This window comes from Lucilia sericata, unplaced genomic scaffold (genome assembly GCF_015586225.1).
Source record: "Lucilia sericata isolate MDLA Ls3-8-SP2 unplaced genomic scaffold, ASM1558622v1 Contig000483F_arrow, whole genome shotgun sequence".
Lineage (NCBI taxonomy): Eukaryota > Metazoa > Arthropoda > Insecta > Diptera > Calliphoridae > Lucilia > Lucilia sericata.
In genome coordinates, this window is record NW_023994498.1 from 224,598 (window position 1) to 251,192 (window position 26,595).

The following is a 26,595-nucleotide window of genomic DNA, read 5'->3' on the forward strand; positions in this document are numbered from 1 at the left end:
AAAAAATTTTGTAAGAAACATTTCACGTTTTTCAACAATACAAAAAGAGTACTAATTCAGCAACATTATTCCATAACATTTTCGTTACAATTTTTTTTTTTTTTTTTTGATGAAGTTTCTAAAAAATTTCATGTGAAACATAAATAAAAAATACTTTTAAATAAACATAAACAGAGTACTAATTCAGCAACATTATTATATAACATTTTCAAGTCACCTTTGACGACTTGAAGGTGACGGCGAATATTTTAGTGACTGACGCCGCCATCATTAATATTGCAGCGGTGGAGTCTGCTTACCGATTGTCAAAAACGCGCGTAGCAAACAGAATTAAAGGAGGTTTAGTAATTTTATTAATACAAAAATTATTTCTGCTGTACAATTTTAAGAAATAGACAAATAAAGTAATTAAGTTAAAACAAATTGTCTAAATAAGTTAACAAAATGAATGTAACACAAATGAGTGGTCAACTCGACTTACTGGATGTAGCCGGAAGCATGTTGGAAAAACATGATTCTAAAGATTTGTGTGCACCAGGACTTTTGGAGGTACATACATATTTTTTTCTATTAAATCCAATTGAAATTTATAAATTTGTTTATATCAAAGATGACCGGCATAAATCAACATGGAATGGCAACGGCCAGTGGTCTTAATGATTACGATTACCAGACACTGTCAAGTTTGTCTATGGGTCATAAGCAGCTAAACCAATTGCAAACCGTCAATAAAATTCCTATACCTCCTGAAATTTTAGAGCACTTTAAACGTAAGTGAATTTTTTTACCTATTGAGACGGTTTTTTATTGCTGTGATTTTGAACTCTCACATGTAACATATATAGTGTTCCATTCCATATCACACAAAACGATAAATGCTTTAGAAAGGTATTAATAAGACTAATAGGATTTTGAATGAAAGCCCACTTTAAAAAAATATATTCTCCAATATTTTTATTTAATAAGAATCAAAGAAAGCCTTAATGGCCAGAAAAACATTTATTGTCAGAAAGATATATACATGTGTACATCTGCATCTATATGTGTAAAAGCTAATATGAATATCCCTCTCAGTTATTGAATAAAATGAAAGCCTGAAAATTTCAGTGTAACTAAATTTGAGCTTGGTGATTAAGAATCTGCAGTCAACGCGCGTAGTAAACAGAATTCAAGGGCCAGTGGATAGCTATTATAAGTTGGTTACTTAGGATATCACATTTTTTTATCGCTAAGAATCCAATTATAAATTTAAAATATCTCTACTCCTTATGTATTTATGTTTAAATTTTTTTATTTTTTAAATTCATCGATCTTTTTTTTAGACGGGATCTATATTTGTCCAAAATTTTGTTCCAATATTTTTATCCGTTCAAATTTTAAATTAATTTTAATTTTATATTTAGGATTTAAAAAAATCTCTATATGTGTAATGATTTTGAACTTTTTTGTAAGTGGTGTTTTAACAATAGGTCCATTATATTATATATTTACTAAAGTTTAATCCCTAAGTCATTACGTTTTCAATGATACTATACATACTTCTACATTTTAAATGCTTTTTCGATGATTTGCAAGCAATTTTCACTTATTAGTCCTGCCCCTGGAAAGGAAAATGTCCACAAATGTATTTTTTGTAGTTCTTCTCAAGGGGTTATGTTTTAAATTTCAGCTCATTCGGATCATAAATAAATTATTGGTAGTTTTTTCGATGTAATACCTGAGGTGACCATCATGAGCTCATTGCGCCTACGATCACCTACAGCTGAAAATCAACTTGAAACCATGTGAAATTTCGTTACGATATCTCCAATATTTCCAGAGAATTATTTCCAAAAATTAATTACTATGCATACTAATAACGAAGTCCTTTTGTACAGCGGTTAAAAGCTAAACTCTTAACCAAGAATTAATTAAATAAAATAATTAATATTTTCTTGCTTTTGGGATTAAGTAAGTAAACAATTTATATAAAAACGTTTGTATATAGTGAGGGAAGCCGCAACCAAGAAATCTACTTTCATTAAAATAAATATGACCCAGATCATTTACATATATACATATATATCTTATTATTTTCATTTTGTAATTTTTTAAGATTAAAGTAATTTTGGCAAAAATATTAATACTTATGATTATATAACCGTAAATATTTATCCAGTGTGATAATTATATTTTAAAAATTTATTAAAATAAATTAGCATTATTGCAAATAATAAATATATCGAAGAATAATTGGTTACCGTTGTTCTTTTACTACTCACAGAAAAAATAATTCATAGCTAGAATGAATTTAGTAAAAAAATTACTCTTATCCCAATCCATTTTCATTCAGAATAAGAAAATTTTATAAAAAGTATGACCAATATTTTTTCTTATTTCTCAGAGATGGGGGTAGTGCACTAAATTATTAGTTAAATCAATATTTAATAGAGCCCTGCATGAGTGACTTAAATAATATTTTAAAACATTTAATTTTTTGTAAGTACTGTTTTTGACTCACTCATTGTTTTTTGAATGAATATAATAATTTATTCAAAACAAAAATGTATATGACAAAAAATTCAAATAAAGTAAAATACATGAATGTAAAGAGTATTGTATGATATGAGTATTGAGAGTGTTTTTGTGTTTCAAATCGAGTGCAAAACAGCGAATGAATCGAATCATAGAAGGATTTATTATGTGTTTTAATTAGAATGCAATTCTTTGAACGAATTACCGTTCTTATGAATTTTTATATCGAGATTACAAATAAAATGCATTATTGTTATGTATATATGTATATTTTATTAATGTAACTCATGTAATAATTATATTTGAATATTATTTAGAGATGTAAACAAAACTACTGTAAAGTGAAAAAATATGAAATATAAGGATTTTTATAATTATATATTAGCACTGAGAGCACCTTCTTCTTGTGCAACTGCGTATTTTTTCTGATTCGTGTGTAAGAAAATAATTTGATTTACCGCAATATCATTTGAGGCAATGGAGCATCTTTTTTCAGAAATTACGTTGCGGGCACAAGAGAAACCCCGTTCTGAAGGTGCGCTACTTGCTGGTATTGCTAAGATTCGGCAGCTCAATTTGTGTAAAAAGGGGAACTCGTTCTTATGCGAATCCCACCACTTAAGTGTGTCGAAATCATCAAAAAAGGACACTTCTGTGTTTTCGTATCGTCTCAACTCTGAGTCCACTAAATCCTCGTTGGTTTGAAAATCAGATGATCGAATAAAGTCTGAAAACAGCTCTAAATTTTTCGATGAGATTGAGGCTACTGACAGTTGTTGTGTTATATTCTGTTATAGGCTCACAATTCTGTACTAGGCTTTGTATCAACTCGATACATTTTAATTTTATAAGATTTCGATCTTCTTCAGAAAAACTTAGCAATTTGTTTGCAGGGGGGAACAGGAATAGTGCAACTCGATGCCAGATGGACAAATTAGAAAAAACGACAGTTTCCAAGTAGTGCCTAAGCTTGCTTTTCAAAGCCTGGGCGATACTTATATCCTCGTTGTTTTCAGCGCATTTCTTTTGAAGGCTGTTTACATAAATGTAGACCAAATGAATTGTTGGATATTTCTCTCCCTCTAGTATCTTCGAGGCTTCTTCAAAGGGTTGAATTATATCCAACACAGCAGTTATATTTCTTAAGTCAATATTCTGTATACGATGGATTTCATGCCTTTCTTGTAATATGAAAACAACTTCGTCCCAACTGCTTTTTAATATATAATAGAAAGTATTCCATCTTGATGGACAAAAGCTTTTTAAGGACTTTGTTATATTTGAATTTATCCCAGTCTTTTTAAAGTACCTCACTATCTTGGTGGCTACATCGCAAATAAATTTTACTTCTGGGACTGCATCTATGGATTTCTGAATAACATTATTCAGTAGATGGTTAATACAATATATGGGCAGCGCTGCGAAAAGCAGCAACCATATTTGATCCTCTGTCCGTCACGACGGTAACATTTTCAGTAAATACACAATCAAATTCGCTAAGTATGTTACAAACTTTGCAGTATATGTTATCACCTAAAGGATTTCGGAATAATTGATAAAAAATCAGTGGCCATTAAAATTTTATAATGGTATATACAACTCACTAGTACATTTTTCGCCATTCATGCTGCGTATTCCCAACAAAACGTTATTCAATTGTGTATCTTTTATATAATGCATTGTTATTGCCAAAAATGATTTGTGTAAATAGCTGTCCGTCCACAAATCGGTGGTTAGAACGAACCCAATGTCCTTGACTTTAGTGATGTCGGATTTTATCTCAGAAAATGCTACATCGTAAAGCTTACAAACATTTCTTCCTACTGTTGTTGAGTGTGGAAGTAATGATTTTACAATGACGTGCTTACCATATTTTGAACCGATGGACAAAACGAAGCTAACAAGTTCATGAAGACCGGAATCTTCCACCAATGTAAAAGGTCTGCAGTTTTCAATAATTCATTTGGTAAATGCATACAATGCTTTCCTTTTTGTGTCACTATCCACTAAAACGTTGTGTACGTTATCCCGATCTTTTGTGGCGATGTAGCATTTATGTCTTACCAAGTTTGTAGTAGATCTACTGTTATGTTTATACACGCTAAAGCAAAATCGACACGCGACTACATTTAACAATTCTTCACCTGAGTCGTTTATAATCATTCCAAATGTTTTCCATACGTTACTACGTCCAGTTTTATTACTTAATTTATATTCTTGGTTAATTATTTTTGTTTTTATTATCTCATGGCTCAACAAGCTAGTTACACTGGAAACGGATGCTGGGCTATCAACGGCGCCGCTAGAATTCTGTTCCAATTTACAATAAAATATAATATAAATTAAACATTTATCATACGGTTTAGTATTTATTAATTAGATATACCTCATTGTTGTCCATTTTTAAATTAATTTGCGATATCATGTTTTTTTATTATATTTCTTTTTAAATTATTTTTCTTTTGGCATTTAAAACTCGATTCACTCGATTCAAAATATTTATTTTGTATTCTTTTAATATACGTAAGTTGTTAACTTACTCGATTTGAATGTAGACGTACACTTACACAAAAATACTCGCAATGATTGAGTAAAACAAAAATTTGAATTATTAAAATCAAATGTACACACTCTTTGTAAATAATATTCAAAATAAAAAATGAGTTGAGTGCAATGCAGTGGATTACTCATTGTGGGTGACAAATAGAGTCACTCATGCAGGGCTCTAATATTTAACTAGCACTAAATATTATTTCCAAAAATATATTTTTCACTAATTTTCAGGAGCTTAGTGGTAGTGAAGCTTATATTTTTAGCACTAATATTTTTTAGTGATAATTTTATTTTTTTAACTGTAACTCAATTGAGTGGTAGTGTAGAAAAAAGCACTACACTCAAATAGTTAAAAATTTGAACAGTCACTAACAAAAGGATTCAATAATTTTCTTTGCACTATTTTTTTTATGAAAATGAAAGAATTTGTAAGACAATAAATGATTCAATTTTTTAAAAGGTACATCTATTAAAATGGAAAATACAGATTATGTTAGCGATGGCACTATGATAGACCCCAACAACATGCTTTAAAAAGAAATGGTTGAAACACCTAAATTCCAAAACTTTTGCCTTCTTCTGCTCAAGTATAACGATTTTTTCTTTAGCGGAATGGTGAACTCTCCTCGGAGTATTAAATTAATTGGTTAATTTTGTACCTCGATTTCCACGTCATCTGCGTTGCCAGTTGCCAAAATGATGTGGTTACTGGATGTTTTTTAGGCAAAAGCTTGGAACCTTTGTAAATAATGAACGGTTTACTCATTAATAATATTCGTCCAATGAGTTTTTGGTTGACTTAAATCATTTCCAGACTGTCCTATTAACTTAAACTTTCAAATGAGTGAAACATTTCTCTGTTGAAAAAAAAAAAAAATAGTGCAGGAATATTTTTTGAACTAATAATTTAGTGTAGAAAAAATTATTTCACTAGGCTGTAAAAGCAAATATTTTAACTATTTTTAAAATATTTTTAGTTAAAAATTTTAAATATCACTACCACTATTATTGAATGAGGCTTATATTTTTCAATTCATCACTAAACATAAATAAAAATAGTGAATAATTTTGAACTACCACTAATAATTAGTGATAGTTAAAAATTAGTGCACTACCCCCATCTCTGTTATTTCTTCTATATTTAATAAAAAAACAATAAATAAAAAATTATCTATTAATTTTACTAAACGAGTCTCAATTGCCAAAAATCTATGAAACAATGACATCAGCAATATACATACATATAATGCTATTTCCAATATGTATCGATATTAAATATAAATACTACAAAAACAGAAAATATTAATTTGCAAATTAGAAAATGTCATTTGTAAAGATTCACTTCCATTACTTTTTGGTAAGATTCAAAAATGTTTTAAGGACTTAAAACAAATTTAAAATTAATCAATGAAAGACCGTAAAACCTTGTTTGATAAAATAATATGGTAGCATCCTATCTATCCTATCCTATTTATGCTTGTATATTCAATTTATTTATTTATATATTTATATATTTATGCCTTTTTCGAAATTTATCAAGATTTACATTTTATTTATATTTTAGATATCAAATGTCACTGTATGATGGGGCTTTTTCCAGAGATAGGAAGAGCATGGTTAACTATTGATTCAGAAATATATGTATGTGAACAGAATATATTTAACATTTTTACTTTGTAATTCTGTATAATATATGTATATTTTTTATTTCAGATTTGGACATATGAACAGTCTCGTGATGTTGCATATTACGATGGATTAAGTCATCTAATTATAAGTGTTGGTTTGGTCAAACCAAAACCTGGAGTTTTTATCAATGATGTTAAATATCTCTTAATTCTTACTACACCAATTGAAATAATTGTTTTAGGTAATGCCTCAATTAATAACTTTTTGTCAGATTTTCATTAAGTTAACATTTCATATATTTTGTTGAATGTAAATCTAAAAACTTACTTTTATAGGCGTTACCTTTGGAGACACAACGAAAACTATATCTTCTCCAACACGCAACATTCAGAGCACGGCAACTTTCGAAGAGATGCAGTTAATGAACAAACCAATTTTCATATTAAGCACAGATAACGTTTCGATAAACGTTGTTATGGGAAGTGATAATGGTCGAATTTTTCTCGGAGGACGTGATGGTTGTCTTTACGAAATATCTTATCAAGCAGAGTCAAGTTGGTTCGGAAAACGGTGTAAAAAAGTAAATCATTCGCAGGGCATCGTTTCGTACATTGTTCCAAGTTTTTTAAAAGTATTTTCGGTAAATAAATTTCCTATAACAATGTTTTTAGTTTTTAATATCCTATTTCTTTTGGTACTCTACTAGGAAAATGATCCAATTGTTCGTTTGGCAGTAGATAGTAGCCGTCAATTGCTATATGTCTTGACCGAAAAAGGTTCAATAGAGGCATGGGAAATGGGACATGATTGTAACACGATGCGTCGGATAGCTAAAGTAACGCAGAATGAAATTTCTCAAAGTGCTGGAAACATAATTAAGTAAGTATTTTAATATATCCTTTGTTATGCATCTATGTACTAATGAAAATTTAAACTTTTCTACATTTAAGAACCGTAGATCCAGCAGTGTTTAAGAATATTAAATCAATATGCCCATTATCTGCGGATGATTGTCAAAATCTTCATTTATTAGCAATAACTCAATGTGGCGTTCGTTTATTTTTTGCAACTAATCCGTTAGTAGGATTTCAAAACTCTAATAATTATCAAAATCCTCTTAACCAAACGCAAATGTCGATAAATCAACATTCGCCTACAAAACCAACACCTGTAGGTAACGCGACGGGCCCATTGCCAACTCAAACTTCCCCACATAGTTCAGCAACTGAACAGAGAAGGCAACAAGGTTTATATCTTTTACATGTGAGGCTACCGCCTGGATATACTCCTAATACAACCATTAATAAACCGAAACAAGTTCATTCCGCCCATTATAATGAAGGCACCTTGCTAATGGTTTCAACGCCCCAACAAGATCAGGATATTTTGTGGTCTATAAGTTCAGCACCTTTTCCACATCGTCCATATCTAACTGAATCTACAACGGTTATTCCATTGGATGGTATTGTCTGGAGTTTAGCAGAGATGCCCGATCGGTGTAAAGCACAACTACAATCAATACTGCGTAAAGCGCAAAAGCCTAAAAAAGTAGTTTTATTAACTAATCAAGGAGCTCACATTATTTCACTTCTAAAACCTGTGGATATTTTGCAACAACTACTTATAGCATGCCATGGACCCCACCATGATGCAGTCAAAGCATTCTTTCAGGTAAAACAAAGATTCACTTCGTTATTCATAAAGGAAACAATAGTTTTTTATTATGATAAATAATGTATAACTTTAATAATGATTTATGAAAACCAGTGTCAATCTTGATATTGCATTTAACGTATACTTTTACTAATCTTCAGGCTCAAGGTGATCGTGAAGCATGTGCTACAGCTTTGCTTTTAACATGTTCCGAACAATATCGTGGAACCGATTTAGCAATGTGGGCCGCGCAGGCGTTTTTGTTATATGGAGGAGAGCCAACATTTTCTAATCAAATGCAAATGATGGGATGTCTGCAAGGACAGCGTCCATACCTAAACAACTCTATGGGCATGGACCAACGCAACACACCACAGATGTTCATATCTACACCAATGCCAAACACTGGAAGCGGTGGCTTAGTAAATCGTACACTTCAAAATACACCAATACAAAGCCCCATACAACATACGCAGTATCCCCTAAGTCCAAGTATGTATTAAACTAGTTAACGTTGTTAAGCTACGCTAAGCTTTATAAGAGCAAAATCAATTTTCGGACAAGAGCCACATAATAACGAATGAAAAAATAATTAAACATTAATTATTTTCATTAATACGGCTATTTTTATTTTTTTACAATTTCTCAAAAACTCTAAAATTTGCATATAAAAAATTATATTAGAAACGAATTTAAATACATTGAAAAAATCTAAAAATATATGGTCATAAAAATATACGTACTTTATAGTATATTTTTATATTCAGAAGGTAATTTTGATTATTCACTATTAAATAATCTGAGTTCATACACAGAAAAAACTGAAAAACGATTTCAATTACCAAAACCTCGTTTTCAATTATTTTATTTTTTGAAGTTCAACCTATAACAAAAATTGTATATTCGATTACTACTTATAATTGATTTCGTACACAAAATTTTTATATTTTTCTATTTTTGTTGTTGTTAAATACGTATTTGATTATACATTTTTATGAATCAAATATAAAATGAATTGAACCCTTTTAAAACTTTTGATTAATTGAAAATTTTTTAAAATTAATTTTTTCTGTGTATTTAATGTTTCTTAATTTAAAATAAAAAAAGTTTTTTTTTAGATGGAGTTTTAATAAATATTTTATTTTAACTTTTATTTTCTTTTATTTTAGTTTATAATCAAAATTCATTCATTGGATCTGGTATTGCTCCAGTTAACGATATGAATGCAATTATTTATTCCTCTAAACATGATGGTCTTTATATATATGTCGCACGTCTATTACGTCCTATATGGAAAATTCGTTGTGTGGATGAGAATCTAAATAGTAAATTAACTCAGGCGGATTGTACATTTATTCTGGAAGATTTGTATGCGCTCAAAAATTTTTTGGATGCAAACTCCGTTAATGATTTATCATGTAAGTTTATTACTAGTTAAATATATATTTATAGAAATTTCAGTTAAACTTACTTCATTTTTAAGGTACAATGAGAGCTTTTAATAATCAAAACACACTTTCTAATGGATATGGCCTTTTGATGCAAAATAGCACAAATATGCATACAAATGACCCACAAATGAATGCTGCAGAACAAGCTCAAACCGAAGAAAAGCGTTCATTGACTGCATTGAATTATTTTATAAGTAATGTATACAGATCGCTATATTATATAATGTATACTAATTGTATTTTTTTATTATTAGAGCATACTTGTGAAGTTATAGCACTGTGGAAAATTTTATGCGAACATCAATTCCAAGTTTTAGCCAGTCAATTATTAAAAGAGCAACAATCAGTTCTATTATCGTGCACTTTTCGGGATTTAATTTTATCTCGTTCTGAGTCGTGTGCACTTTTGATTGTGGCCTTAATAAATTCTTATTTAAAGGATAACGCATCAGTTAGCACAATATCTTCAAAACTGCGAGACGAATGTCCCAATTTATACCGCCATGAGGACGCTGTCTCATTTAAGGCCACGGAAATATTAATGAATTCTAAAAATTGTACCATTGTTGAAGAAAAGCAGGACAAGTTACGAACAGCTCTACAACTATGCAAAGATGCAGCTCCGAATTTACCTTTACAAAATATTTGTCAGCAGGTAATTTGACACATACGAAAAGAGTTTTTTGAAATAATTATCTTAAAATTGAAGTCTAATTTGAATGTTTTCAAAAAACTTACATTAACGTTTTATACAAAATTATATAAATGAATGTGAAGGTTCACCTAATTCTCATGGTTATAATGGGGCTTATCTTCGAAATTGGATAATATCTCTGTAACTTAAAAAAGTTTAATATACGATAAAATTCAAAATTTAAGCGGACCCACACTGAAGCTTTTGGCCAGAAAAGATGGCCAATATTATTAAAAATGTTTTTTATTTCGAGTTAGGATTTTTTGATAGTTTCAGGGTTAAGGTTCGACCTTGGGCCTAACCTTATTGATTTTATCACAAGAGTTTCACATAAATCTTGTTTTATTTTGTTATATTACATTATGAATATATATATATTCATATACATATATACATATATTGAATATTAAATTTTTGTTAAGATATGTTTTGTTTTTAAAATACTTTGTTTCGTTTAGCCAGAAATAATATAATATAAACCTCTTAAAAACCGAAAAAATAATCAATAAAACGCACTTCAATTACTATTGGGAAAAGCGATATGTAATATAAAAAGCTTTATGCAACATATAATTTCAGAACCTTTCTGTTCAAGTTATAACATTTATTTAATTAGGCTAAATGTTGGATTTTTTTAGTTTGTACTCAGTGGCTTTTTTGAAGGTGTTATAGAGTTGACATCTACATGTGCTTTCAAAATTGATCCTGAAGAATTTGGCATACATTTTTACCAGAGCGATGAACCAGAAGAGGATCGTGAAGGATACGCTGCATATGCTGCACGGTAATTAATACAACATTTTATATATATTTTTGTATAACCCAAAATTCCCTTAAGAATATCAAAACAAACGCTTCCGGTGAAATTATTTATATGTATGACCCTTTTATTTCTAGCCTAAATTGTTATAAGGAAGTAAAACTGATGATGGATCATGTCTACCAATCTGTTTGTAATGCCAATGCAAACCAAGAGTTTTCTCAGCAAATATGCAATAAACAAGAGTTGAGTGTCAATGCCCAGATTATGAAAATTGTTGGTATGTCTGTACAAATAAAAGATCCGATTTTACATGTCTGTGTCTATGAATGGTTAATGGCGCACGATATGCTTTCTGAGCTACTATCGTTAACAGAACAGACTCTGGGCGAATTTCTACGAAGAAATGTTGTACGAAATCCAGATAATTTAAATTTAATCGATTTATTATGGAAGTATTATGAAAAAAATGGTCATCATGCACAGGCTGCACGTATTCTAGATAATTTAGCATCTACTCAGAGTGATGGCATTCCATTAATACAAAGAATTGAGTATTTGGCTAGAGCAGTAATGTGCATGCGAAATGATGGAGTTGGTTACTCTATAACAAACGGTGTCCTACTCAAGGAACTAGAGGATAAGGTTATTTATATTATATAATAATGTTAATACATATTTGAATATATCTATATCTCACAATTTCAGCTAGAAATTGCTCGTGTTCAAAAAACTGTCTTGGATGCTGTTTCAGCTTTAGCACCAACTAATAACGATGCTAATAAAGCTGTTGAAAATTTAAACAAAATTTTATATGATATTACACAGTTGTACGAGAATTTTGCGGATCCATTTGATTTGTGGGAGTGCAAATTAACTATTCTTAACTGTTCGCATCATAACGATCCTTTGCTAATTGAATCTGTATGGGGTCAAATCATAAATAAATCAGTCGAAGGTACAGGTTCAATGCAAGAAAGAAGTACACGATTGTTTTCAAAAATTGAAACACTTTTCAAGGAATTTGGGGAATCGGGCCACTGCTTTCCACTTGCTTTCATTATAAGAGAACTGGAAATAAAGGCATGTCAGTTGCGTTTATCTGAAGGTATTGTACCAGACAAATTAGTCGCCATGAATATCGACGTAGAATTACTTATGGAATATTATTCGAGGTGAGTTCTTTACAACTAAAAAATGGGCCATTTTTTACGCAAGCAAACGTTAAAAAAACAAGTAAGAGTTATATACCACCATCAAAATACATGCTATAACATATATGTATTTCCTATACTATATGATCGATCCCTTTGTCATTTGTTATCACAAGTTACTCATTTATTCTAAGCTTTAATTTCGTGTATAAATAGTAGTATGAATTATTTTTATTTATTGAACGGTTTTCAGTAGGAGGTAAATATAAAATATTTTTCAAATATTTTGGTTTCAATAATACCTGTTGCATGTTGTTGAATTGCATGTTCTAAAGTTATTTGTGTTAAAGTAATTTTTTGAGGGGACGAAGAGATTTTATTTCCTATAAAACTTGTTTATGTAGAATTTTAAGCCATTTTTAAAAGTATTTTCTGAAGAATAGGATCGGTCTAAAATTTACCCTACCAATTTTAGATCGATCCTTATAGAGAGAAATCTATGAAACATTTTTATAGTAATTTTTTAAAGGGGACCTTATATGGGTCGTAGGGTCAATTATTCCTTGATTCTGAAAAAATTCAGCGATGAGATTTTATTTCCCATAAGTTTTTTATGTCGAATTTCTATACTATACTGGCATTTTAAAGCAAGTTATGAGCGTTAGTCATTTTCTGAATGTGACTTTATATGGGGGTAGGGTCAATTATTTACCAATCTTCCTAAAATTTAACACAGATTTTAGTTTCGATAAAACTTGTTTATGTCGAATTTTGTTGCTTTACTGGCAGTTTGAAGCGAGTTATGTCGATAAAAGAGAGAGAGCGATAACAAGCAAAAATCAACAGCTCTATATAAAATAATTAAAAACAAATAATAAACAGTGTAAAAAATAGAAAAAAGACTATTAAAACACTTAAAAACATTAATCCTATTAGTGAACATAAAGTTTTTCTAAAATAAAAATTTATTGATAAATAATCTTAAAAATAACCCAAAAATGACTGATTGCAGTACGTGCAAGTCAGTAATTAGGGGAGAGACGGGAATAAGATGCAATGGTGTTTGCGATAAAATATATCATTGTACAAAAAAATGCTCTGGTGTAGACCAATATTCGATCGGAGTTCTAGAATCAAGTAATTTTGTTAGATTTATTTGCGAGGATTGTATGCAATATATAAGAAATGTGGATCTAGTGCTGGGAGAAATACAAGATGGGGTACGAATAAATAAACAAAACCTAAAGGAATATAAAAGGGAATTTGAATCATCATTAAAGAGCAACGAAAATGAAATAAAGCAATTATTACTGGCGATTGAAAAAAGATATGAAGAAAGACTTAAAATTATTGATAACACTCAAAAAGCTTGTGAATAAAATGTACAAGAAATTAAAAAACTTTATGGAGCAATAAAAGACAATGAAAACAGTAATAAAGAAATATGTAATAGCATAGAACAAACAAATACAAAGATGTGCAATGAAATAAAAAAAGTAATAAAACAAACAAACGAAAAACAAGTAAGTAAGTAAGTAAGTAAAATGTTTTATTGAGTCTTCTTTTCTTTCTTTTACAACGAATGTTTAAATACTAAACTTAGTGACATGAAAATTCTTAGAACTATATACGTTTTGTTCTAATGCACAAATATGAGGATAATGCAACTTTGCAAAAAGGAAATGGAATATGTTTTAAATAACATTGAGATAACAATAGTGAAAAATGCTTGCTCCCGGCATAAACGTTAACTAACAGAGCAATGTCTGAACAAAATAAACAAAATTAAAACTAATCAACACTTAAAACTAATCAAAACAAAACAGCCGTTCAATATACTAGCAGAACAATGAGTATCACAGATATGTTACATTGAGTATCAAACGAGTGTTCGATTAAAAATCATCCATAAACAATTAATGCCGATTGCACTATGTATAACAAATGAATGTTAAAGAAAACATAGAATTCCACAAGTGGACAAAATCTCCAATATAAAGTAAAAGTAATAATCATAAATAATAATCATAAATAATAATAATAATATTAAAAACAAAAGTATAAATATTGCACCTAACCCCTATGAGATCCCGTCACAGTGTTGGCGTAAAAGTCCAGTAGTGTCAAAGGCGGTGTATCGTTACCGGTGGGCTCATTCAAAACACCAATCGGAGATAAATACGGGAAGTCAATCCATTTCGTATCCTTCTCTGATTCAAATATCAGATTCATCAATGAGTTGTCATGAAATTCAAGTTTTTCAACAAATCTTCTCTGAAGTGCCAATACGTATCTGTTAAAAGGGATCACGTTTGCATTTTCATATATATAAGTATTGGAAAAACGTTTCGCGAAACTCTCAAAATGTTTCCCAATACAATTTCTTAGGATTCTCCTCTCGAAGATCTCCAATTCCTTGGCCACTATTGGAGAAATAGTGAACCAGATTGGGAATGCGTAGGATAAAGCCGATCTAATTGCGACCTTGTATAGAAGAAGTTTCGTCTCCCGGGGTAGGTATTTACTGTTAAACAGTCCAGAGAACATGCCTGATATACGTTTGCACTTTGAGAGGATAATTCGTCCATGATTATTAAATTTAAAGAGTTTATTAAAATGGACACCAAGATACTTTATTGAAGATTTAAAAGGAATGTCAACGCCATCCAAGTTCAGGTCAAGCTTTTTACTTTCGGGTACAACATATCTTGCGCATTTACCAGATGCATTTCTTATACAGATCGCTTCAGATTTTGCAGCGTTGATCTTTATACCCCATTTTTTATAATAATCGTCTATCAATCTAAGATGAACGGCAGCAAAGTTCAATGCACGGATTGGCGACACATCGTGGGCGTATATCATGCAGTCATCTGCGTAGAGAATTGCCTTAGAGTTTTCCGTTATGTGCGGAAAATCGTTTAAGAAGAGATTAAAAAGCAATGGGGCAAGTACACTTCCCTGCGGCACACCACTCTTAACCGATCCAGCAGTGGAAATAGAATCGTTGATCTGAACACAAAATATGCGGTTGATAAAGTAACTTTGAAAAATTTTCAACAAAAATGGATCAATTCCAAGTTCTAATAATTTGTATAAAATTCCCAGATGCCACGCAGAGTCAAATGCTTTTTCAATATCCAAAGATATTGCGACTGTACAAGACTTTCCTCTTAAATTTTTCACAACATCGTCTGAGAATTTCAAAAGTGCATGTTGGGTAGAATGAAACCGTTTGAAGCCAAATTGAAATGGAGAAATCGGCTCAACTATGAAGTCTTTTTCAAGCTTCTCTTTCAAAACATGTTCGAAAACTTTGCCAAGATTCGATAGCAATGATATTGGACGAAAATTTTCAGGTCTGTCACTATTATCCTTTTTTCTGATAGGTATTATTTTTGCAGTTTTCCATGCGGACGGGAAGTAGCAATTATTAAGGCAGTTATTAAATATTATGACAAGGAATTTTAGCGTTAAGTCAGGAAGCTTTTTGATTAGAAAGTTCGAGATTCCATCTAATCCAGAAGACTTTTTGTTGTTTATTTTCTTAACAATTTCCTTAATTGAATTGACATTTGTAAAGTGATATAAATCACTGTTATCCAACGAATTAAATTCATCATCAAATGAGTAAATATGTTGGGAAATAGGATTCAGACCAGATGAAACTCGTTCCGTTATATATTCATGAGGGATTTCAGGTATTTTTTCACGAAAGACTGACGAGTAGTGCTCCTGAAATACCTCTGCAATTTCATTGTCATTCGTGATTGTCCTATGATCATGAGAAATTTGATTGCAAAATGGTGAATTCTTCTTCTTTCCCACAATTTGGAAGATTTCCTTAAATGCAGAGGGAGCAGGTTTTATTTTTTCCAATCTCTTATTAAATATTCTAGCCTGTTCTATGTTTACTGCTTCCTTAATAATCACCTTTAAAAGCTGGATTTGTTTGGAGAGGATGTTGTACTCGTAACTTTGTCTGTTACCTGTTCTGTGAAAAATTCTCTTCAAATCTCTTTGCCATTTATGTTTCGTAGTGAACATTTTCTTGACAGAATCAGATAATGGAGTTTTATTGCCTTTATATTCAATTTTTTCCGAGTGGATATCATGTACTGATTTGAGATTAGTATTAAAATCATTTATTAGATCATCCAACTCATCATTTTTTATATTAACATTTTCAGCTGGAAGCATACTGTAAGTGGCAATTACCATATCACGACGAAACTGGTTCCAATTGGTGTTCTTATATGAAGTGAAATAACGAGGACTACGTAGTAACAGCTCTGTAGAATCCAATTTGATTTCCAGTTTGACTGGAAAGTGATCGGAAAACGTTGAAAGCGTAGAAACTTTATAGTTGGGACCATTGTGCAAATTAGGGCTTATTAGAAAATGGTCCAGGAAAGAAAGGCCGTTAGGGTAGCTCGGATTAATATCGCACACTCGATTGACTTCCAAACTATGGTCCATGAGCCAATTCTGAAGGGTTTTGCCGTTACAGTTGTCAACCAAATCTCCCCATACAGGATTTTTCGCATTCAAATCGCCGCCAAGCACAAAGTCATCAAAACTATTGGCAGCATCTAGGATTTTGTCCAAATCAGCATATAAACTATCGGTAGAGAAATTACAGGGTATGTAAATGGACCCAAGTAGTAGTTTTCTATTAATGTTGTTGCGTTTGAAGTCAATTTGAATAAAAATGCTTGGAAAACCGACGTTGTCAATGTTGATTTTATTGTACGAAATTGTATTTTTGATTACAACCGCCACTCCAATTGGTGAGCAATCATATATAAAATCGTAGCCATATAGGGATATATTTGTATTTTTCCTCAGGTGACATTCTTGTATGAAACCTATGTCAATGTTGCTTTTAGAAAGGATTTTCTGTAGTTCAATTCTTCGACTTATATCGACGAGAGATCTGACGTTGAATGAAATAATATTAATGGGATTATGGACCATAAATATTCCTTACTTTATTGAGTAGACGCAAAAAATTAGTCTTTGCCTCTGTCTTTGACATTTGTTTATATTCTGTAAGGAACTTATTTATTTCCTCCTCTAATGTTAATTCGTCCGGTTCCAAAAAAGTGGAAGCAAGTTTAATAAACTGATCAATTACGGCAGGAACATTCCTCTGTTGGGTCGGCTTTGAATAAAAAAGACTAGCAAAAGATTCACCCGGTTTTCTCAGGGAGGAGTTCAAGATTCCGTTGACATTATTCGTGGCAGCCGCTTTAATGTTACGGGATTTCGACATTCGTTCCGTTTTATTAGCTAAATATTTTTTATATTGAGGACATCCTCGCCAATTTGCTGGATGACCAGTTTCTCCACAGTTTACGCAGCTGGGAACAGAGTTGTCATCACTGTTCTGGGGGCAGTCCCCGGGGAGGTGTGAATGACAACATTTAACACATTTAAAAATTTAAAAATGGAGTTACAATTCTTAGAAATATGGCCCCATTGTTGACATCTATGGCATTGTATTTCCTGGTTTTTCCTTTTTGGTTTTTCCCATGTTATTGTTTGGTTTAACAAATATTTCATGTTAGCAACATCACTTAATTTCTTTCCTGGAGCTAGAGTGACCAGAAACAGACCCGTATCAATGTTCTTTTTCTTAGAAAATGTAGTTGTAAATTTTGAAACCTTAGATATTACATTAGGTACTACCTTATCTAATGCTGCTCTTATATCCTCAGTTTCAGTACCAAAATATAGCCCACGGAGAACTAACGATACCTGTTTAAACTCTTTGGGTGTGAAAGAGTATGAGTTTATTTTCCTATCCCTCAATAAAGTCATCATTTCGGTGTGAACTGTTGCGTCAGACAAATATAATTTACTTTTGTGTTTATTCACATTTTTCACCTTAAAATTTATCTTAGGTGTTTTAGACTCTAACTGCTCACAGAGATGTTGAATATTGACGTTGTAAAGGAAAATTGGGGGGCAGAATGTTAAAGCAGAATGCCCGCCAGTCCGTTTGGCAGATTTGTCAGTTGTCGAATTTTGGCGCCCCATAATCTTGCCGTTGTTGTCGTTGATGTTGCCATTGTTGACACTTTCAATATCAAGATCAGCGAGAATAGCAAATCTATTTTGCTGACCAAGGCGACTTGTGGATGGGAAAATACCCGAAACGTCGACAGTAGTTGGTGTAGATTGAACATCAAATCTAGGCCTTTTCAATGAGTTGTCCTGAGTGCAGGCAGTATCATCACCCAACGCAGGTAATACTCTGCCAGCAGCCCCATCATCATCATCAGTCTTCATCCCAAAAGAGGAAAACAATTGCTATAGCAATCACAGTTATTGACAATGCAATTGAAACTGTTTGTTGTGAAATATCTCAAAAGCAACAAGTGTATTTGCAATATGTAAACGGCGTTAAAAATCAATTTGCCCAAACGAAAAACAAAACAAAATGTCATATGCAGAGACAATAAAAAATGCAGTGATACCAGATCAAAATAAACAAGTGCCTCTAATTGTTAAACCTAAAGAAAGACAGGATGCTGAAAAAACAAAAGAAGAATTAAATAAAAAGGTTGATCCAGTGAATTTAAAAATAACAAAAATAGAAAACAGAAAAAATGGGACAGTAATAATACAAAGCGAAAATAATGAAGAAAGAGAAAAAATAAAAAAATGCAATTCAAATTAAACTAAATGAAAATTATGATATTAAGGTGCCCAGTCCAAGAAATTTAATACTAAAAATAACGGACATAAGTTTTGACTATACGGAAGATGAAATAATAGAAAAAATTAAAAAACAAAATCCTATAATAAATGGTGAATTAAAATTAATACAAAAATACGAATATAAAATTAATGATAAAAGAAAAATTTATACTATAAAAGTAATCGTGGACAATGATACGTATTATAAACTAATTTCGGAGCAGAAAATAAACATAGGTTGGGAAAGATGTAGAGTATTCGATGGAACTGATATAATACAATGCATGAAATGTAGAGGATATAATCATAAAGCCAGAGATTGTAAAAATCAAGAATGTTGCTTAAAATGCCATGGTTGCCATAAAACAAAAGAATGTGACAAAGAACAAATAAATAAATGTATTAATTGTATTAGAATGAACAACAGATTAAATATGGGGTTAGATGACAATCATCAAACGAATAATAAAGAGTGTCCGGTATACCAAAACAAATTGAAAATAAAGAAAAAAAACCTAGGCCTCTATGAGTAACAATTAAAGTATATTCGTGGTGCTTACACAAATGTGCAAGGATTAATAAATAATTTTAATTTGATTGAAATAATGGCTGAAAGTGGAAATTTTGACTTCATAATTTTATCCGAGACACATTTTACTAGCGAACATGAAAGTAGTGAAATTATATTACCCAAATACGAACATTTAATATCACTGTCTAACTCTCGAAGAACTGGAGGTGTAATAATTTATTTTAAAAAAGAATGGAGAATAAATAAAATAATGGAAAAAAACGAAGACTCTAAATATTGGATACTTTTATGCAAAGCTGAACTCTACAATACAAACATTGTTATTGGTGCGGTATATAGATCACCTAGTTGTAGCGAGGCGGAATTTTGTACAATTTTCAACGATATACTCGAAGTGATATGTGATATTAACTGTGATATTATAATTAGTGGAGATTTTAATATTGACTGGTTACAGAACAGTTTTTACAAAATCAAGATAGAGAACATAATAAATGATAATGGTCTGAATCAAATAGTAAATAACTATACTCGTGTAACAAATAGATCCAATACTTTAATAGACTATGTCCTAACAAATAGTGAAAATGTGTCTATAGAAAACAGTGCTAATAATAATATAGCGGACCACGAAACATTAGTTGTTAATATAAAAACCAAATATGACAAAGAAACACATAATGAAACCAAAGAAATATTTAATTATAAAAAAACTTATTTTATAGTTATTTAAGTGAAATAATAGCTCCAAATCTAAGTGATGACATAAATGAAATAGCATCGAATTTAGATAAATGTTTTGATGAAACAGTGAACAAATTTACGTATAGAAAAACAATAACACAACGAAGTAACATCAATAATTGGTTTAACTCAGAACTAAAAAGATTAAAAATAGATAAAATAAGAAAACATGAATTAGCCAAATTTCAAAATACGAATGAAGCGTGGTCAATCTATATATCGAGTAGAAACTTATACAAAACAAAAGTACAAAATGAAAAGAAGAAATACATAAATAACAAAATAACCAATGCGAAAGATCAAAAACAAATGTGGAACCAAATAAAAAACTTAGTGCTTAGAAAAAACCAAACTGTGATAAAATCTGTGATATTTAATCAAATAGAATATAAGGAAAATAAACAAATAGCTGACGAATTTAACAAATACTTTATAAATAGTATAAGAGAGATAAGAGATTCCATTGAAAATGTGCAATATTCAAATAGTATACAACCAGTAATAACTAATTTTAAATTCCGTGCAATAAATAATATAGAACTAAGACATATAATAAGTAAAATGAATAAAAAACAAGATTTTAACAAGATATCAAATAAAATCATTCTAGACAATTGGAGCTTAGTGGGTGAGATTTTAGTCAATATAATTAATAAATCACTGGAAAGTGGAGAATTTCCAACAAATTGGAAAGAAACCATAATAACACCAATAGAAAAAGTAAAAAACACGAGAAATTGTGAAGAATTTAGACCGATAAACTCATTAAAAACATGTGAAAAAATTCTTGAAAAAGTAGTAAAAGAACAACTCGAAATATATCTAGAGGAAAATTCAATTTTATCTAAATATCAATCGGGATTTCGAAATAAATATTCGTGTGAAACTACAGTGAACTATGTAGTAAACAGATGGAAAAATAAAAAGAAAAATAATAAAATAATGGCAATATTTCTGGACTTTAAGAGAGCATTCGAAACAATAGACCGCAAAATATTATTAAAAAAGATGTACATGTACGGAATACAAAATAATGAACTAAAATGGTTTAATTCGTATTTAACTAATAGAATTCAATACACTAAAATTAACAATATAAAATCTAATTCAAGTATAAATGATTACGGTGTTCCACAGGGATCAATCCTGGGTGCATTGTTATTCATTATATATATAAATGATATGCCAAATGTTTTGAAAAAAGTGAAATTATTTTATATGCGGACGATACATTAATATTTGCTGAGGACGAGAATGATAACAATTGTAAAGATAATTTAGAGCACGATATGAACAATATCAATAACTGGTTGAAAATGAATAAACTAAAATTAAATGAAAATAAAACTAAAATAATGGAAATTAACATTACAAACAGTGCAATATTTACAATAAATAATAATATAATAGAAAAAGTAAATCAAATTAAATATCTCGGTTTTATAATTGATAAGGAACTAAGCTTTAAAGATCACATAGATTATATATGTAAAAAAATTGCCAAAAAAAGTCGGTTTTTTCAAACGAATAAGAAAGAATATATCAACAATGACATCAATTAATGTTTATAATACAATAGTAAAACCACATTTCGAGTACGGTTCCACAATCATATATACATGCTGTAAAACAACACAATTAGAAAGATTACAAAAATTTCAAAACAAGGCTATGAGAATAATACTTAAATGTAACAGATATACATCAATACAACTAATGCTAAATATACTAAACTGGATGAATATCAAGCAAAGACTAGAGTTAAATACAATACTATTTATACAAAAAATGAAGAGCGGAAAAGCACCAGGATATCTATGCGAACAATTAAATTATGTAGGTGATATACAACCATATAGACTGAGAAATGCAGAAGACTTCAGACTACGGCCAGCACATAACACAACTGCGCAGCTATCGTTATTCTATAAAGGACTTAAACTATATAACTCCATGCCAACATATATAAAAAAAGAAAGAAATGAATATGTATTTAGGAAAGAATGTGTAAATTTTGTTAAAAATAATACAAATGTACTTTTATAGAGCTAAAATTAATTTAATGATTATGTAATCAAATTGTAACCAAAATTGTAACTTAAAAGTATTAATAATACTAATAAATAATAATAATAATAATAATAATTTAATTTAAAAAAAATTTTGTTGCTTTACTGGCAGATTGAAGCGAGTTATGTGCGTTATAGTAATTTTCTGAAGGGGGTTATAAACCGATCCTCATAAAAGATTTATGTTTCTATAAAACAAGTATATGTCGATTTTCGTGCTATACTAGCACGAAGAGAATTATGGGTGTTATAGACATTTTTATTTAAACCCCGGCACCTGTGCCAGAGTCCATCTTGGATCCGTCAGTGAAAACTGCACACCCCTCAAACAGTACTTCGGATCCTTCCCACTCATCCCTACTAGGAATCACTATTTTGTTACTCCGAAGTCCAGGGTCGTAACCAAATGATCAGAAATACCCTCCGTACTTCCCTAAATTCCTGTTAGACCTACCTCGTACAGTATTCAAGTGTGGCCTACCCGCTTTGGTGTTACTAGAGCTGATTCAAACAGTCTGAGTAAGTTCCTAGTCGCTACACTCTCAACATATTTCTCAATTGGGAGCAGATTCAGAATAATATCCAATGCCGCTTGCGGTGTACTACCCCTGGCACTTGTAATGCCGATAGAAGCACATCTTTGAGCCTTACTGTGTATTAATCTATAGCTGCTTTTCCTCATCCCTACTCACCACACAGTACAACCATAGGTAATAATGGGCCTTACTACCGACGTGTAAATCCAATTTACCATGTCTGGTCGCAAACCCCAATTCTTACCAATAGAGTTTCTGCACGTGTAATAGGCATTGAGACCCTTTTTAAGCCGTTCCTGTATATTCTTCTTCCAAGACAATTTGCGGTCAAGGAAGGTCCCTAGATACTTGGCTCCTTCCGATAAAGTCAGTTCAACGCCGTTTATTTTTGGCAAGTTAAAACTCTCAACTAAAGTAACCATAGTAGGGGAGATAACACTCCTCCTTGGGGTGTACCCCTGGTAACTCGTTTGCGAATCCTATCATCCCCTAAGGTTGAGTTAATAATTCTGCTATCAAGCATCGATACTATCCAACTCACTAGGAAATCCTGAACTCCTAGTACGACTAACGACTCTCTGATGGCCTCTGTTCTAATGTTGTTAAAGGCGCCTCTATGTCCAAAAACGCGGCTAAAGTATATTCCCTATGCTCTAAGCCGCGCTCAATACAACCAACTACCTCATGTAACGCACTCACAACCGACTTACCCTTTAGGTAGGCATGTTTAGCGTTGCTAATAAGACGCGTATCTATATTGCTCCTGAGATAAAGATCTATCAGACGTTCTAAGGTCTTCAGTATAAAAGACGATAGGCTGATAGGCCTGAAATCCTTAGGTTTCGAGTGGCATGCCCTACCGGCCTTAGGAATAAAGATTACCCTAACCTCTCTCCACCTTCTTGGAAGGTATCCCGTGAGGAGACAGCTCTTGAAAATGTCAGCTAGAACTGCCAATGCGTCTTCAGGAATATTACAGAGCATGGCCGGAAAAACGCCATCCGGACCCGGTGATTTAAATGGGTCAAAGGTTTTCACCGCCTAGCCCAATTTGTCCCTAGTGACTATTTCATCAATATGAGCAGATGAATAACTAGAAGCACCAGGTCCCTATCATCTATGTCAGCACAACCTGGGAAGTGAGTTTCCATAAGCAAAGAGAGTGTCTCTGAGCTGGACTCCGTCCACGAGTTGTCTTCACGTTGAATGTAACCTAAGGCCTTGGGGTCTTTGGCTAAAATTCTACGGAACCTAGACATCTCATTTACGTTTCCAACAGATTCACAGTAGTTCCTCCATGATGTCTGTTTTGCTCTCTTGATCTCTCCCCTATACATATTGAAACTCACTTTGTAGTTGTTCCATTCTTTTGGAAGTCTAGTAAGCTTGGCCCTATTAAACAACCTTCTAACCGTCGACCTTTGATCACGTAGTTCCCTGGTCCACCACTTAGGTTGCTTATGCCTACCCGGAAATTTCATCGGGCAGGATAGCTCATAGCTCTCCGTTAACACACTGGTGAATTTGTTGTCTACAACCTTATCCAATTCAAGGGACCGCAGAACATTTATATCCATCTGCGAAAATCCTGACCGGACCCTGTTGAAGAATTTTAACCAGTCGGTTTTCCTACGATCCCTAAAGGGTTCCTGCTTGGATTTATTCAAATTCACTATGAAAGTAATCCGGCTATGGTCAGAGAACGAATAGTCGGTATGTACTTTCCAATCCCTGATAAGATCCCTTTTTGGTTAGTAAGGGTAATATCAATGACTGTTTCCCTATCTTTATTCCTAAACGTTGGCATATTGCCCTGTTACAGATAATAAGATTCCATGCAGTAGTGAAATTAAACACTAACTCACCTCTTTTATTAATGTCAGCACTGCCCCATTGACTGTGATGTGCGTTTGCATCACAGCCTAGTACCAGGCGGCTCTATAGCTTCATAAGGCATGTACACTGAGGCCACCGAGAGCAAACGCTCACCCTTGACCTCTCTGTTTATAACGGTAAGATCAACTCTCCTAAAAGAATGAGATATTAGAAAATTAAGTTCATTCTTTGCCAATATACATGTTCTAACCTTATCCTCAATGGACGGGACGAACAAAGTATATCCCGTGATCGCTAATCCACAAACCCTATTGTTATTTAACCATGTTTCTTGTGATTAACTGTATAAAAACGAGTATGAGTTCAATATTCGCCATTGCCTTCACTATAGTGTGTTTTAAATAGTTTAATTTATCAATAACAAAAAATACAACAATTACTAAAGCCCCCTTCACACGAGTACACAAGTAATATGATCTGTCAAAATTTTGTGTAGAAGAGAACGGATGGGATCGTCTAAACGCAATATGTAACGAAATCATCACACATTGAGAGAAAATACGGATGGAAAATTTAACAGTCGTATGGCTCTCTTCATTTTTTGAAATCGCATTAGATCAGGGATGTATTTTTATGTAAACACACGCAAAAAAGCGAAACCGCTGTTTCCATCTTACTTTGTTATTGTTTTATACCAATCGTGTGAAGACAAAAAATATAAGTCATACTACTTTTATTATCTCTTTTGTCATATGGATGGAATTTTATTTTACTTTTTCATCTGACTTGTCGTACGTAAAGTGTGATCGTCTGAAGGACCCTTAACACGAAACGAAAGAAAATACAAAAAAATAATAAAGAAAAAACCAACAAAATACGCGAAGTAATAAAATCAACATACAACCACACATACATACGTTTTTTATTCAAAGCATGCACTAACATTTTTTTAATGAAATTTTCAGAGGGTGTGATTTTTGCTTATATCTCCGTTATTGATGGACGAATTTTAGTAATTTTAAATAGGAAACTTTTGGAATGCATGTCTGAAGATTCGGATTTCGTAGATATCGAACATGGCTAAATTGACTCCGCTATCTATAAGGGTCTATAATATATGTACTTTATAGGGTCGGAAAATTATATTATAGAAATTACTAACGGAATGACGGAACTTATACCCTTCTCACGAAAGTAAAGGGTATAATAAGAGACATTTAACAATTTTTGTGATGTTTAAAAGATTTAGAAAATATTTTTATCGTGCAATTACATTTGTTTCAGGATGATTTCAATTAATGAACGCATATGGGCAAATGAAGGTAACGAATGGCATTTAGTTCAATCTTCTATACGAGTGGTTACTCTTTTGGCAAATAATGCCCATGCAATATGGTCCAGATCAAAGTAAGTAACAATAACTACATTATCAAGCTATGAATAATACTGATATTCGTTTTTTATTCTATCATTAAAATAGACGTCGCATAATTGGAAAAGCTCAAGATATGGTATCGGTATGTTTAAATTTGTGCTATCAGAAACCGGGTACTGAAAGAATGCAACAATCTTTAAAGGAATTACAATGTCGCCTTCAAAGGAGCTTAACATAAGTTGCAAAGTAAATTATTATATTAATAAGATTTAGTTTTTAAAATCTTCTATTTTTATATTAATAACCGTTTGTTGATAGGGATACTTTATATTTTTTTGTTTTCAATACCAATAAATAATTCAACATTTTAACAAATTAAACACTTATTAA

At 31.5% G+C, this 26,595-nt stretch overlaps 1 protein-coding gene across 1 annotated transcript; it reads left to right on the forward strand.

Moving 5' to 3' along the window:
- The first annotated feature begins 275 nt into the window (after nucleotides 1-275).
- Nucleotides 276-26,595, forward strand: LOC119605425 (nuclear pore complex protein Nup154). Its single transcript, XM_037958525.1, has 16 exons — nucleotides 276-549; nucleotides 611-770; nucleotides 6,632-6,708; nucleotides 6,781-6,937; nucleotides 7,032-7,336; nucleotides 7,403-7,575; nucleotides 7,647-8,367; nucleotides 8,511-8,841; nucleotides 9,519-9,767; nucleotides 9,833-9,994; nucleotides 10,055-10,455; nucleotides 11,133-11,278; nucleotides 11,392-11,899; nucleotides 11,963-12,429; nucleotides 26,115-26,237; nucleotides 26,311-26,595. The coding sequence occupies exons 1-16, from the start codon at nucleotides 445-447 to the stop codon at nucleotides 26,441-26,443; spliced, it is 4,218 nt and encodes a 1,405-aa protein (XP_037814453.1). The 5' UTR covers nucleotides 276-444; the 3' UTR covers nucleotides 26,444-26,595.

Excerpts from the sequence above, each read along its gene's own strand:
- LOC119605425 (XM_037958525.1), top strand. The coding sequence starts at position 445 with ATGAATGTAACACAAATGAGTGGTCAACTCGACTTACTGGATGTAGCC. Across the intron at positions 771-6,631 it reads AATTTTAGAGCACTTTAAAC|ATATCAAATGTCACTGTATG; the intron begins GTAAGTGAATTT and ends TTTATATTTTAG. Across the intron at positions 7,337-7,402 it reads GTTTTTTAAAAGTATTTTCG|GAAAATGATCCAATTGTTCG; the intron begins GTAAATAAATTT and ends GTACTCTACTAG.